We start from the raw sequence: 15470 nt of genomic DNA on the forward strand, positions 1-15470 counted from the left end.
GTCTCCCAATTCAGCACGATGCAGAATTCCGTTACCTGGTGTATTAACTGAGAAGCTGCATGAAATACAAACTGCTGCTAACTCCTCAGTCCACAAAACGCTACATAAATAACAGATGCACATCATAACCAGTCACGCATTTCAAAGTGTTGGTGACCAGTCACTGTGCATCTTAGTTCATGCACGTACAGCAAAACATGCCATTGTGTTGCCTCCTTGATCCAGTGAGAAACCCACATGACAGTTTACAAAAATGGATCATTGAAAGAAGGAATTGGCCAACAAGGATGAGAATGCAATAAAGAAATAAATAATGATAATGCTGGAAGTGGGATTCATATAGAACCTCAGAGGAATTATAGAAGAACCAGCTGGTTGGAGAGACTCTAGATGTGTAGCCAAAGGAACTTAGTGAAGATAAATTTATCAGCATAAATGAGGAAAATGGTTGTGATGAAAAGGATAAAGATGTCCCAGAGGAAGTGATGCCAGCAAAAAGCTTGGACTTATATACACTACCAAACGTAAAATAGCTAGCTAGTGGGAAGCAGCCACATAGCACAGGGAGATCAGCTTGGTGCTTTGTGACCACCTGGAGGGGTGGGATAGGGAGGGTGGGAGGGAGGGAGACGCGGGAGGGAAGAGATATGGGGCCATATGTATATGTATAACTGATTCACTTTGTTATAAAGCAGAAGCTAACACACTATTGTAAAGCAATTATACTCCAATAAAGATGTTTAAAAAAATAAAAGAGCTCTCAGAGATGATATTGCATGACACTGAAAGCACAAAGGATAAATGTTGGAAGCTGATCCAAACTTAAAAAGGCGTGTGACAGTTTTCCAAAGCAAAGAAGATACTGTGCATCATACATTATATGCCTTACAAAGAAGACAAGCACTGTTCAAATGACTCTTGATAAGTTTTTTACAAAGAAATAAAACACTTTAATTCTTTAAATTACAGTGTACTAAATACATACTATTGATAGTTTTACTATTTTTTTCATTTCACTAAATATGTGTAACTGATAGTAAAAGTTTTCAGTGTTCTGACAAAAATTTCTAAATGTCGTAGAATAAATCAGTTTTTCCCATTGATTAAAATCACTTTACATGGTTTCAGCTTGCACATTTTTTTTCAGTCCTGTACTACCATGCAAAGCAAAAACTGCCTGTATTTGAAGTGGTTATACGTATACTATTCTATTGTATGAATATGCTATAATTTATCCATTTCCTTGTATAAGTGGTTTCTAATTTCAAACTACTGAAGATAATTCTGTAACAAATTATTTTTTATTTTTATTTTTTTGCGGTATGCGGGCCTCTCACTGTTGTAGCCTCTCCCGTTGTGGAGCACAGGCTCTGGACACGCAGACTCTGCGGCCATGGCTCAGGGGCCCAGCTGCTCCGCGGCATGTGGGATCTTCCCGGACCGGGGCACGAACCCGTGTCCCCTGCATCGGCAGGCGGACTCTCAACCGCTGCGCCACCAGGGAAGCCCCTGTAACAAATTTTTTTAAATAAATCTTTACATTTTTTATTGTTTCCCAAAAAAATTAGAGTTGTAAAGGTATAACTAGTGAGTAGAAAAGTTTGGGCATTTTAAAAGATCTTGAATATATAGTACCACATTATCTCCTAGAGCAGTTGTGCCATTTCACACGTCCATCAACAGTGTATCTGTTTCACCATGCTCTAATACAAGTATTACTTTTCAGATCTTCACTAATCTGATAAGCTTGAAAATGATGTCTCAATGTAATTTTATTTCTTTGATTTCAAGTGAGGTTGGGTATTTTTACATTATTTGCTGGCTACTTTTATGAAGTGCCTTCAAGTTCTTTGTTTATTGTTTATTTTTCTAATGAGGATTGTTCAGTTCTTTATTTTTAAATGATGTACTTCATTTTATGATAATCCCCTCATTTTAATGATTATTAGTTTAAGTACCTGTTCATCTTAACAATTACAAAGGGAAAAACTCACACTTGATCCCTCTTCTCAGATTTTGAAAGTCCTATTCTCCAAACATTTTTCAATAGCAGTTTTTATTTTTATGGAATTGAAACATATGGTAGACATTGTTATGTGACTAGCAATAAGAAGTTTTGTTAGCGTTCTCCAGAGAAATAAGACCAATAGAATATATATAAAGAGGGTTATTTTAAGGAATTGGCTCACATGATTGTGAGGCTGGCAAGTCTGATATATGTACGGCAGGTTGGCAGGCTGGAAACTCAAGCAGGAGTTAATGCTACAGTCCTGAGGCAGAATTCTTTCTTCTACTGGAAACCTCAGATTTCGCTCTTAAGCCCTTCAGCTGATTAAACAAGACTTTCATATTATTGAGGGTAATACCCTTTACTTTAAAGCCAACTGATTGTAGATGTTAGACCACATCTACAAAATACTGTCACAGCAACACCCACACTAGTATTTGATTAAATAACTCGGTACTATAGCCTAGCCAAACTGACACATAAAATTAACCACTAAAGTATTATAGTTTTGGCTACACTTCATTGGAAGTATAACCAGACTGAGATGCTGTGGTTTGACTTAGTAGATGAAGTCTAGGTATTACTGCTGGTTAACATGAGCAGATAGAGTGACTGTAATCATTTTTTCATGAAGACCAGCTGGTCTGATTGCCCAATGTCTACCTTGAAACTTCTTGAAGCTTCCTTCTTTAGCATGTTTTATATTTAATACAAAACTAGATATCTTCATCAGTGTCCCAAACTAAAACTAAGTGGGCCAGATGCCCAGGGTTGATTTACACCTGGATCAATTGATATGAAGAAGATGCCTCTGTAGCATGCAGCTTTAATCTTGTCTAGCTTTGACTTCACAGCAAGGGGTGGGAAAGGCAAAAAAGTAGAAGACCCAGCAGTCCATCCCAGGGCTTGGCCACAGAAATTCACATGCATTGCTTCTTAGTCTAGACTTGATGGTCAAGTCTGATCAAGGAGATGGCCATGTAGATCTACCAGGACACTCATCCGGGGACATTTAATATGTCAAGAGTTTCTCTAATCCTGGGAATTGCTGCTGAGCTGTCTCATCCTGCTATTTAATGAATTAAATTATGAAGCAGCGCATAGCATAAGCACACAGAGAAACTATTGGCTGATGTTTCTAAGAATTAAAAATAAAAAACAAGATACCTTTAAAGTCCTCTTATAGCTACTCTTTAGGATTACTAAGTACCGAAGTGCTTTGCACACACACACACACACACACACACACACACACACACACAGTAATTCTTGCTTTCTTAATTTGGACAGGAACTTGTCCTTTTAATATCCTTTTAATTATCTGTAAATAAAATTGTTAAAACAACCTACTTGAGAGAGATGACTTCATAAATTTTAAATAGTTTTTTATAACAAGCTGCTAATTTATCCATTTATTAAAACATGTTTAAGAGAATTCACAAGTAGATAAGTCTAGTACTTTATATGCTTCAGGATAGAGCCACTAAAATGTCAGTAAAAAAAAAAAGTGTAATAATTGGTTTGAATTATGGGCTTATGGGTTAGTCTCAGGTCCTAGAGCCACCTCACACCTGAGCTGAATCCCTCTTCTACTGCTTATGAGCCGTGAGCCTTAGGCTACTTACCCTAATAGTACCCATCTCAGAAGGTAAGACATTTGTGTAAAAGGCATAGAACAGTTTGGCATATAGGAATGCTAGCTGTTATTCTTTCTTGTAATCAATTTGAAGTAATGGCCCTACTACTTCTAAGATTAAGGGAAAGCCTGTGACAGTCTGTTTCTTTATATTTTAATTAAATTTAATTGCACTTTCATATGCTTTTCTTTCTGCTTTCAGTGGATCTTCCCTACATCCATCCCCTTTTCTCCCCTTATCAAAAGAAAACACTCCAGCCCTCTTGCCCATATTGTTCTTTCCTTGAAGTCTCAGGATTACCAGCTGTTCTTAGACCTTCATGCTTCACAAATTCCCTTTCCCGGACTTCAGTTGAACTAAAGTCATTTTGTGGATCATATTTCTCATTTGCCCTGTTAAACTGATTGTTATGCACCCTGGGAAGGGAAGCTGTTTACTGTACAGGGTCTTACTGGGTCCTAGGTCTGAAAGGTGACCCCTGTTTTAGTACAGTTATTTTATGTGAAAGGATTTGCATTTGTCAGTTATGTAAATAAAAACCACAATTCCATTAGTGTGAAATTTTCTCTTTGATGTCCTTTTAAGAAGTGAAAGAAATGAAAGTCATTATTAGTAAAATACTGCATGAAAAATCAAAGTGAATGAATATAATTTTGGGATAAACTATGTCTATATGTTGCAGGTTCCTTGCGGCTTATAAAGGATACTTATAAAAGGATACTTGTTATAAGATGCGAACTTTTTCATGGAAAAATGAAAATTTTCAAAAGTAGTTAAATAACTGTACTTTATTCTTCATTGGTGGTACCATTGCCCCCTCAAACTCAGTTGTAAAGTTAATTAAAATATTTGAAGGAAAAAAAATTTTAGTTTTAAAACTTGTTAAGGGTTTTGACCTAATTATTTTAGTCAAATGTTTGCCAACTGCATATGTTAAGGAAAACTTACGCTTAAAACTTTTATGATGGCTATATAAAGTATAAAATTCATGTACTTTTGCTTCAGATGAGTTGTATTTGCTATTCTTTGTATGCTCTAAAAAGTTTATTGGATAATTGTATTTAATTGAACAATAAGCTTTAATTGCTGTTTTGTCAAATTAGAGCCTGTAAGGCCATGTCAGAATTACTGGCCAATTAATTATGCCACCTTAAAAACCTGTTGGACTGGGAAGCTAATTTACAAAAGTGACGTATTAACTGTTGGTTAATTTTGCCATCCACACCTAGGCTCCTACACACCATGTTTTATCCAGTATTCGTTGGGCCACGATAGCATGGCTTAGTACATTCAGTCCTCATTTTTCCCGGATTTCATATTTGCAGATCTGCCTACTCGCTAAATTTATTTGTAACCCCCAAATCAATACGGTGCTTCCATGTTCATTTATGTATGGCATAAGGAGGGAATTTGAGTTGCCCAACTGCGAGTTTCCAGCTGAGGTTGAACAAGGGGACATTCTCTCTTCTTGTTTCAGGTCTCATACTATAAACATGTTCTTTTTGCAGTCCATGTAATGCCATATATTTTGCATTTTTGTTCCTTTTGTTGACAATTTCTCTGTTTAAAATGGCCCCAAGTGTAGTGCCAAAGTGTTGTCAAGTATTTCTAAATGCAGGAGGGCCTTGATGTACCTTATGGAGAAAATACTGTGTTAGATAAGCCTCATTCAGACATGAGTCATAGGGCTGTCAGCTGAAACTTCATTGTTAATAAATCAACAATATACATATTAAATAAGGCATCTTTAAACAGAAACACACATTAATCAATGTTATGTATTGATCAGTTAATGAAACTATGTGACCAGAGGCTTGCAAGAACCCAACCTCGTGTTTCCTCTATCAACAATGGTTCCATGTTCTCTAATTCTGTGAATAATGAGAATCAACTGTATTTGTGTTAAAGGCTAGGGCCTTGATGTCAGTCTCGTTTTAATTTTTAAACATTTTGTTCTCTTTTGCAAATTATGCTCTGCATCTTTAGGACTGATGAAGTACTTGCCTAATCAAGGTACAGATATCCTTCTTAATCTACTGTTGTAATAATGTGGTCTGATAGGATCTAGGGCTAGATTGGGTAGTGAAGAAATAACTCTGGGACAGAAAAAAGTCTTTGATTTTTAAGAAATACAAGTTTTCCAAAGAGGCAAGTATTTATTAGATTGAATTTTAGCATCTTAATAAAAATGTAGGTTCTCCCAGAGGGTATTTTCAACATCTGTTGTCACTGAGAATTTTATTTAAATAATAATTATTTAATGAATAGATTAAATTACAACTTAAATCCAGAATCTAGATAGCAGTATCTTTTATCTGTAAAAACTACATTATTTTAAATAAAACTTCAGTGCTTGGCCTTCTCATATCCTTTGTTTTAATGGCATGCATTCTATAGCTTAAAGCATTGTATGAAATCTAAAATCAGAACTGTCCAAAAAGTTTTCCAGAGTTCTTTGTGTTTAGAGTTTTTATTACTGTTTTTGTGGTGGTTGTTACTTCAACTGCCTTGTCCTCTTAAATTTCTTTACGTATTTTTCTTGACCAGTTCTATACTGAACTGGTATTTGATATGCCAAGAACTCAGGCATTTGATATTTTTAAATTTTTTTTATTTATTTATTTATTTATTTATTTATTTATTTATTTATTTATTTATTTATGGCTGTGTTAGGTCTTCGTTTCTGTGCGAGGGCTTTCTCTAGTTGCGGCAAATGGGAGCCACTCTTCATCGCAGTGCACGGGCCTCTCACTCTCGTGGCCTCTCTTGTTGAGGAACGCAGGCTCCAGACGCGCAGGCTCAGTAATTTTGGCTCACGGGCCTAGTTGCTCCGCGGCATGTGGGATCTTCCCAGACCAGGGCTCGAACCCGTGTCCCCTGCATTGGCAGGCAGATTCTCAACCACTGCGCCACCAGGGAAGCCCTGATATTTTTAGAGAATTTTAAAGCAACGTAAAAGATTTTCGTTTCTAAAATTTATGAAACTGATAGTTGCAAGTCGTGAATTTAAGCCCTGCTTCTGCAGTCGTTTAGCTCTTAGTTAAAAAGGAGATCATTTAACTGTCTTGATGCAAGAACAGACCAAATGCCCTGGAAATCCACTGTGGCTTATAAATTACAAGGTTTGATGCCTGGGTAGGGTTAATATTTTATTTCAGAGGAGCCAAAATGCTTTTCTCCTCAACTTGCCTGCCCTCCATTGAGTCTTCTCTCACCTCCCCTTACATCAGTTTACTGGTGACTGATAAGGGATTAGAATCCTATTCTTCTTCTCAGCCATGTGACCTTGGAAACTACTGTGAGTTGATTTGCTCTTAAAAGTTCTATTCAGTTTACCAAACCTCTTTGAAAGCCCTTATTACCAGACCCTGTGATAGGCATCAAGGGTACAGAGAAGGAAAGAAACCATTCCTCTGACCTTAATCTCAATTTCTAATCCAATAGAGAAGATAGACAAATAACAAGTAATTGTAATAGAGTGTTACAGTTATAATAGAAGCAATATGTACCAGGTTGGGGGGGAGGGTTGTTTGTTTTGCACCCCTCAAAAACCAGTGTGATTAATTCTGTTTGAGTAGCTAAGAAAATAGAGGAAGAGGTGCTTCTTGCTCGGAGTTGAGAAGAATGACTAGTAGTTTACCAGGTCCAAGTGTGGGAAGCATACAGGCACAACAAGGGCCTTTGCAATGCCTTTTGGCACAAAGGAACACAATATTGTATATGTTCAGAAAACTAAGAAGTATTGTATATAGACAAAACATAGAGGATGTGTGTTAGGTGATAGATGTTGGAGTGTTCTACCTGTATGCTATGCTGAGGAATTTTTTTAATGTATTATGAAATTCAAATACACAAAAGGAGAGAATAATGTAATAAACGCCCATGTACTTATCACCTAGTTTCTATTTGTAGTATTTAAAAGCAAAGTTCAGACACTCATTATTTCACCTATTAAATACCTGCTAAAGAATTTCAACTCTGCACAGTGGAGAGTTTTAAACAAAGGATCAAAGAACGGAAGTCTGCAGCTCATCAAGGTTCTCTTGGGGGTATGTGGAGGACAGATTGGAGGGAACTAGGACCAGGGGCGGGAAGCAGTTAGAAAGCAGTTTTATTTAAATCCAGGCAAGAAATGCTGAACAGTGTCACACAGCAGGGGATGGATAAAGAGAAATCATTACAAGAGAATGGTCTGAAAAATCGCCTTGGGGAGTGGAGGGATGATGGACAGCTTTGGACAGCTTCTTAGCAAAGATGGGAAGTGTGGGTGTTTGGTCAGGTTTATAGGGAACAGTGTGCATGTTAAATGTCGAAATAGGGAAGTCCATTTGGCTGTAGGCACAGAGCTCAGAAGAGATATTGCAAAGCTGTTCATAATGTAGGTGGTGGTGGCCATGTGTGCAGACAGAGCATGTAAAGGGAGGATGATAGCACCAACAGGGTCTGAGAGGCAAGCCTGTGGCCACCTCAAAGGGCCCTGATTTCAAAAAGGAAATAGATACGGAAGTGGCCAGCCAGCAGAGTGACTGGCAAATTGTGAGGAAGTGGTAAATGTGAGTTTCTTCCTTTGCTTATGTGTGGTGTTCTTGCTTCCCCTTAGCCTCAACTATTTTTTCAAATCTTATGCAACTTGCATTATCTCTGTCCTAAGTTCACCAGGCAAATGGAACTTTAAATTTGATGCCAAGAAAATTTGCTTTTCTTATGGACATTTAGTATATGCATACTTATCCTGCTATCCCTATTAGTTTATCCCTTTGAGAGCAGGAGGTGTGTATTCATTTGAGTGTCTTCACTTCGGTTAATTCAGAGCTTTGCACGTGATAGATATGGTATACATATTTATTAAAATGAATTAAGTGTCTGGCTTCTTTCCATACACTTGGTGTGTGTTCACGTTATGGGCCAACTGTGGGTGTATATATTTTACATCACCTCTCTTTTCCAGTTTCTCCCAGAAAACGAGCTCTTATCCCTTTCTTCCCTCTCAAACAGCACGCTTAAAAATTTTGTTAGTTTTTTTTTTTTAATGACAGGTTATATTTAATGTTTCAAATTACTCTGTTTTGGAGCCACTGAAATGAATTGGAGCATTTAGAAATACATTTAGAAAATAAGAATTACAAGTAGTTGGGGGATCACATTATAAATCTGACCTTTGCTTCTGCTTTCTTCTCCAGGGCCTGCTCTCTTTTCTGAGCGCCCCACTCATAGGTGCACTGTCTGATGTGTGGGGAAGGAAGCCCTTTCTCCTCGGCACCGTCTTCTTCACCTGCTTCCCAATTCCACTGATGAGGATTAGTCCATGGTGAGTGGCTAGGTCCTCCATCATGACTGTCTGTTTTGGGTCACATGTGGACAGTACACCTGCAGTGTGCTTTTTAACCTTTGCAAAACAGTTGTACCTGTGTTTTCATTTGAACTCTTCGGTAATACTGAAAGCTAGTAGGCAGTTGCCATCATGCCCACCTAAGTTCTTCAGTTAGGTGAAGAAATAGAAAGAAAAGATGTCTCTAAGGGCAGCTATTGTTGCCATGAGGTAAGTTACAAGATTGGGTCCTGGGAGGGGGCAGGCAATCCCTGTACTCACTCAATTGTGGCTCATTTGACTTTGAAAATGTGTTGTTTTTGTCAGCTCATTGCTCTAGGGCACTGACAGGAACATAGTTTATATCAAAAGGCAGGAGTCACTTTTGTGTGTACTGTATTAAGACCAATAACCTATTCTAAATCATAATGTGAATTTTAATTTGATCTCATTTTTTCATGATAAATAAGGAGAGAATAGTTAGCATGTAACCAAGGCTATTTAGTTAATAAAAATGGGTTGGAATTTGCACCTGAGCAGTAACTTAGTTTTTCTGGAGTACAGAGGATGGTATTTTGGCCAAAATTCCTGTTGCTGAGATGCTATTCCTATGTGAAGAACATACTTTAGAATGGAGGATTTTTGTGTTTCAGTTTTTTGGGTTTTTTTTTAAAATTCAATTAATAGTTTCGGAGGGGGGTGCTCATGTGAAAATACTCTCATTTGATAGAAATTTTAGGTCAACATTTGTCATGTTCCAAATGTGTTGGCTATCTATAATGAATCATTTTATTTCCTACCAGATAAATTTTTATAAAATACTTTTTGGTATTGAGTCTTTCTGTCCAAGAACAAGTCATGCTTTTCTGATGAATTAGGGTTTTTTTTAATGTCCTCTCAATACCTTAAAATTATTTTCTTCAGATCTTTAAATGATTTTACCTCTTCTCTTCCAGTTTTTGTTGTTGTTTTTTTGTTTTGTTTTTTTTTTTTTGCGGTATGCGGGCCTCTCACTGCTTTGGCCCCTCCCACCGTGGAGCACAGGCCCTGGACGCGCAGCCCCAGCGGCCACAGCTCATGGGCCCAGCTGCTCCACAGCATGTGGGATCCTCCCGGACCGGGGCACGAACCCGTGTCCCCTGCATCGGCAGGCAGACTCTCAACCACTGCGCCACCAGGGAAGCCCTCTTCCAGTTTTCATGCTGCTGCTTCTGCTACTTGTGTAGACTAATGAATAATGTTAAATAAAAGTAATGATTATGGACCTATCTAGGACCTATCTACCTCATATATATGAAGGAAATATAATGTTTCATCATTGAGTATTAAAATGCCTTTTGGGTTTAAAAATACTTGTTCCTATTTTATTTAGAGATTTTCTTTTTTAAAATCAAGGTTGAATGTCAAATTTTATTTGATGCCTTTTGCATCAGTTGAGATCATTTGAATTTTCTTCTTAGATCTACCAGCATGATGAAGCATATTAATAGATTTCTAATATTGAAACATCCTTACCTCCTAGGATTAAACCCTACTTTTCTGTGAGATTCTGTTTGCTAATATTTTAACTAGATTTTTTAAGCATCTATGCATATGATAGAAATTTTTTGTCTTAATTACATTAATTTTTAAAATGCTTCCTGCTTTTGTGTATATGTATTATTCTTAGCTAAAGCTAGGAAGTTTAGAAAGTTTTAATTTCTGTTCTGGCTACCTTTAAAAGTATAACTTTACTGCATACCCTTACTCTTTCATTTTTTTAAACTGCATTTACTGAAACCCCTTGAACAATGACAAAATTAGTATGTTTCTCCTTCCTCTCCATCTTGATTATAATTTTATTAGTTGTCCTCTATATCTTTAAATATACATGTATTTTTTAAATTTATTTGTTGGTTTATAGTCTTTACATGGTATCTTTGGCTTTGGTTATAAAAGTGTGTATACACTACCTCTCTCATGGGTGTTTAAAATAATCTTTTTATAGGTGGTATTTTGCAATGATTTCCATGTCTGGAGTCTTCTCAGTCACGTTCTCTGTGATATTTGCCTATGTAGCTGATGTTACTCAGGAGCATGAGCGAAGTACTGCTTATGGATGGGTAAGATAATAGATTGTTTTTTAATCAGAGAAATAATGAACATTCTACTAAAAATTCACTGGAAAGTGAGATTTTATTAAAATAGTGTTAAATATTGACTTATGTAAAAGAAAATCCAAAGCAATTGAAATGAAAAAGGAGACTTATGAGAAGTTAAAAATAGCAAGATAGAAATTGCTAGTAATTTATTTTCTGGTTTTAGTGTTGTAAGATTGGCAGGATGTGTTGAGTTGTCAGTTGCAAAGTTTTTCTAAAGTTGGTTTGATTTGTTTCTTGTTAGCTAATCTCTTGAGGAAACATAACAGTAAACAAGTGCTACGATCATAGGTCTCTGTGTACCTAATAAGAATTGGAGAGGTGATAAAACCTCAGCCATGTTAATCCATTGTTACTGTATTGCTAGTTGTGTGACTCGGGTACTTATTTGGGACATGGTACTACAGAAAAAGGACTACATTCATTCAGCAAATAATTGCTGAGTGTAAAACAAAAGTTATAGGAGAACTTTTTTGGGTAATTGACAATCATTTCTAATTTTCTTAGGCAAGGTAATGGCACTGTGGTTACATAGGGGAAGAAAGACCTGTAGAAGATGGCAGGCTGAAGCCATTTAGGTCAGAGTGTCACAACTCTGAAAATTACTTAAGTGGTTCAAGGGGAAAAGATGACAGGCGAGCATTTGTGGGTATGTGTTCAGTGTGTGAACCTCTTGGGGTAATTGGGTGTGGACAGGAAAAATTTTCCCTTCTTCCCTTTTAGGTTCTTTGGCCAGCATAATAATTAAATTGACGTAAGACAGATTAACAGGAGAAAAACAAATTTAATTTCATTTGTATGGGAGTCCCACAAAGATGTGAGATACTCAAGGAAAGTCAGGCAATTGAGGCTTATATACCATCCTGAGCTAAGGAGAAAGAGGGTAGGGGTCTGGGGCTTCAAAGGGAAGGAAGACAATTCACAGGAAGATGAGAGCAAATATCTGGTAAACAAATGTTTGCCATTCCATGCAGATAAGTCTGATATAAAAAGTTATCTTTACTATTTGCTCTCTTCCTGGCATAGGCCTCCTGTCTAAATTCTTTTAGGCTGTTAAGGGAAAGGTAAAAAGCTTTTCCTGAGTCTCCTGGGTCTTAATTGCCTTCAGCTAAAAACAATCTACATGCCAAAGTGGCACATTTTGGGGTGGCTTATTCTGCTCCCCTTCAGTGTGCAGTGTGCACTTCTCTCCACTTTCCTGTGTTTGAAATGTTTATAGTAAGAAGATGGAAGAAGAAAGGTGATCTGGCTGGGTTGTTGAATGTTTGGAGGGGGATTGAATGCCAGAAACTCAGGTTACTTCTCTCCTGAGTCTTACTTTTTCTTTTAAATCCCACTTCCTAGAAGACAGTAAGTAGTCATTCAGTGTTGACTGAATGAATAATTGTATGGATTAATGATGGACATATAAGTCAGTCACTGCTGTTCCACAGAACACAACAGCAATTTTTACTTTGTTGACTTTAGACATCAGTAGTTTAAAAACTTCTCCTTCGACCCCACTTACCCTGTAGCTATTACTTGCTCTCTCCTTTCCTTCTTCCCTCCTTCCCTGAACGTTTCTCATGTCATGTCCTAAAACAGGGGCATCTCCAGAGTGCTGCGGAGGAGGATAGAGGGAGAAGCAGATAGGAAGGCTTCAAAGAAGGCAGGGTGTTCAAGGTGGGCTCTCAGGGTCGGTCAGCAGATTTGAGGGGTGCCAGAAGCCTCATTTATCACACTTGTGCAGCTTTTCTCAACATCACAGAAAACACTCATTTCCCTCCAATTTTGTTCGATTTTTGTTCCTTGCTTCCACCACAAAAACCCCTCATGAAGCTGTTGTGCTAAGCAGTCGTACTTAGGAAAGATTTCAGAGAGAGAGAGAGTTCTGGAACCAAAGTGATCATGACTTAGTTCCCCTGTCTCCAGCTCAGTTCTTCATCTGTAAAATGGCAATTATAATAATGGCTGTTCGTAGGTATGTTGAGAGAAGTTAGTGAGAGGAGCGCCCTACTGAAGTGTGCCCTCAGCCAGCATGTAAGGCTTCCTGGACTTGGTCACAGGACCCAGGATTTGGCCAGTGGCTAACCTTTACATTTACCTCTACATGTCAGATGTTGAGATGACAAACCTGAAAAAAGTAAAAGAAAAAAAGCTTGCAGGCTACCTTACAGATATAGGAGGATTTATTGCCAGTTAATTATAGGATTGTCAATCAAGTCTAGCTGAAATTCTAAGAAGCATTTTGAGATCTGTTAAAGAATATATATGTATATCTTCCTTACTGAAACTCCTCCAGTAAACAAAGAAAAGTGGTAATTTCTTTCAATGGCTGCAATAATGAATTTAAGTTAATGCTCATTGAGAGACTGTTGTGGTGAAGTCATCCTTTAGATTTATTCACTCGTGTCGTATTGAGTGTTAAAGAGGAATTTTAGATAAATACACAAACTAAGCAAGTAGGCTGCTTTAAGTTTTAAGAAAGATGCAACATTTTACATAGAATTTCATGGGGCCATAGATTCTCAGAAACTCATTCAACAAATATTTATTGAGCAATGTAACTAATCAAATAAAACAATTAGGAAACCACTGCTGCTCCCTGTCCCCTTCTGATTTGGTGACTAACCTTTTTATTTTCATTTCCATATTCCACATGATTAAATTGGCTCTCAGAGTATTCATTATTAAATATTTTAATAACAGATTTTTTCCCACTAAATTCCTATTGTTTCTCACTATTACTACATGTATATAATAATTATGTTTTACTTTTTGCATACTTGAAGAAATTAAACTGATCTTTAAGTGTTATACCTGCTTCAGTGGACCGCTAAGGGAATGGAGGGAGGAAGATTAGGGTATTATAGGTGGGCATTAGTAGACAGAGAGATGGGAGGAGGAAATCCTGAGCACTGTAGGACCTAAACAAATTGGGCTGTGTTAGGAGGAGGGGATAGGCCTGCCCCTCTGTGTCTGAGAGAATTTGCCTTGCGGTACCATCTAAGTCAAGTTATGAAGCTTTCAAGTCTTCAGATACATAGACTTGTAAATAATAATGCTCATGTCTTTTTCGTGGTTTGCAAGACTTAAAGATTCTCATTAAGATTTCTGCCTTTGGTAATTTCTCCATGGCAGTGTACAAATGTTTGAATTATGGAAATACCAGAAAATAGAGCACTTCTCCCTTAGAGCAGTGTTGCAGGATACATCACATGGATGGGGAAGATGAATTTAAAAGTTTACCGTGGTTTGGAGTGCATCATTTATTGATAATGAGCATTAATCTCATAATCAATCATTATTTATCCCTCTTGTTTATATCTGAAGTAGTTACTGTATCCCCTTCAAATTTGTGGGGGAGTTTAGTAAAGAAGGCAGTCATTTTCTATTCAAAACTGATGTATCGTGTATTCTTATATATTAAATTATTGTTATATAGATAATAATTTAATTCCATTGTTCTTTTTTTTTTGCGGTATGTGGGCCTCTCACTGTTGTGGTCTATCCCGTTGCGGAGCACAGGCTCCGGACGCGCAGGCTCAATGGCCATGGCTCATGGGCCCAGCCGCTCCGCGGCATGTGGGATCCTCCCGGACCGGGGCACGAACCCGTGTCCCCTGCATCGGCAGGTGGACTCTCAACCACTGCACCACAAGGGAAGCCCAATTCCATTGTTCTTAATGACCAAATCTTGAGTTATTGAACAGTCTTTATCTTAGAAAATGTCCAATTGGCTAGAATAGAGTTAAGAATAGAATTATGATAGTAGAATTAGAAATGTCTTTGACAAATAACGAAATAAATGATTGAGTGTTTTCTTCTGTATACTCCATGATCTTTAGATTCTTTACACTTGGAATGCTGTGGAATTATAGAAGCACTTTTAGCTGAAATTTAGGTCTAAGTCTGTGCATTTTAGTGAGAAAGATTAATTTGAGAAATTGGAAAATGGCTTCCAGTTCTTGCTCATCTATGTGAACTTAAGACATATATTGTTTCTTTATTTGTACATTGAGTTGTAGAATATCTTCTCAATTTACATACAGTAATTTGATAAGGATTAAGTAGTGGAAAACTGTTATGAATAAATGAATGAATGACCCATTTTGTGCAGGTATGATGTTGTTAGTATTAGCACCTGAGGACCCTGCAGCAGTGCTTCCGTAGCACGTGAGGATGCTGCAGGAGTGCTCCCATAGCTGTTTGCATGTCATTGCAATTTATAATATAAAGTTACATGATTGCCTTGATCTTCTTAAATAAAATGAAAAACCCTGAAGGGCAGGAGCTCTGTCTTCTTATTTATCTGGCACATAGTAGATGCTCAATAAATATTGAACCAGGGAATTCCTGTTCCCCAAATTAGAATTCTCTATACTCCCTTTTTTTCTCCA

At 37.4% G+C, this 15470-nt stretch overlaps 1 protein-coding gene across 5 annotated transcripts in view; it reads left to right on the forward strand.

The window, feature by feature from the left end:
- MFSD14B (major facilitator superfamily domain containing 14B) overlaps nucleotides 1–15470 on the forward strand; it is an 81719-nt gene that overhangs the window by 52796 nt on the left and 13453 nt on the right. For all 5 annotated transcript variants that reach the window (XM_073805895.1, XM_073805897.1, XM_019942276.3 and 2 more), the window contains 2 exons: nucleotides 8826–8953; nucleotides 10941–11055. In XM_073805895.1, the coding sequence (XP_073661996.1) occupies nucleotides 8826–8953; nucleotides 10941–11055 (243 nt within the window). The remainder of the gene's footprint in view (nucleotides 1–8825; nucleotides 8954–10940; nucleotides 11056–15470) is intronic.

This window comes from Tursiops truncatus, chromosome 6 (assembly GCF_011762595.2).
Source record: "Tursiops truncatus isolate mTurTru1 chromosome 6, mTurTru1.mat.Y, whole genome shotgun sequence".
Lineage (NCBI taxonomy): Eukaryota > Metazoa > Chordata > Mammalia > Artiodactyla > Delphinidae > Tursiops > Tursiops truncatus.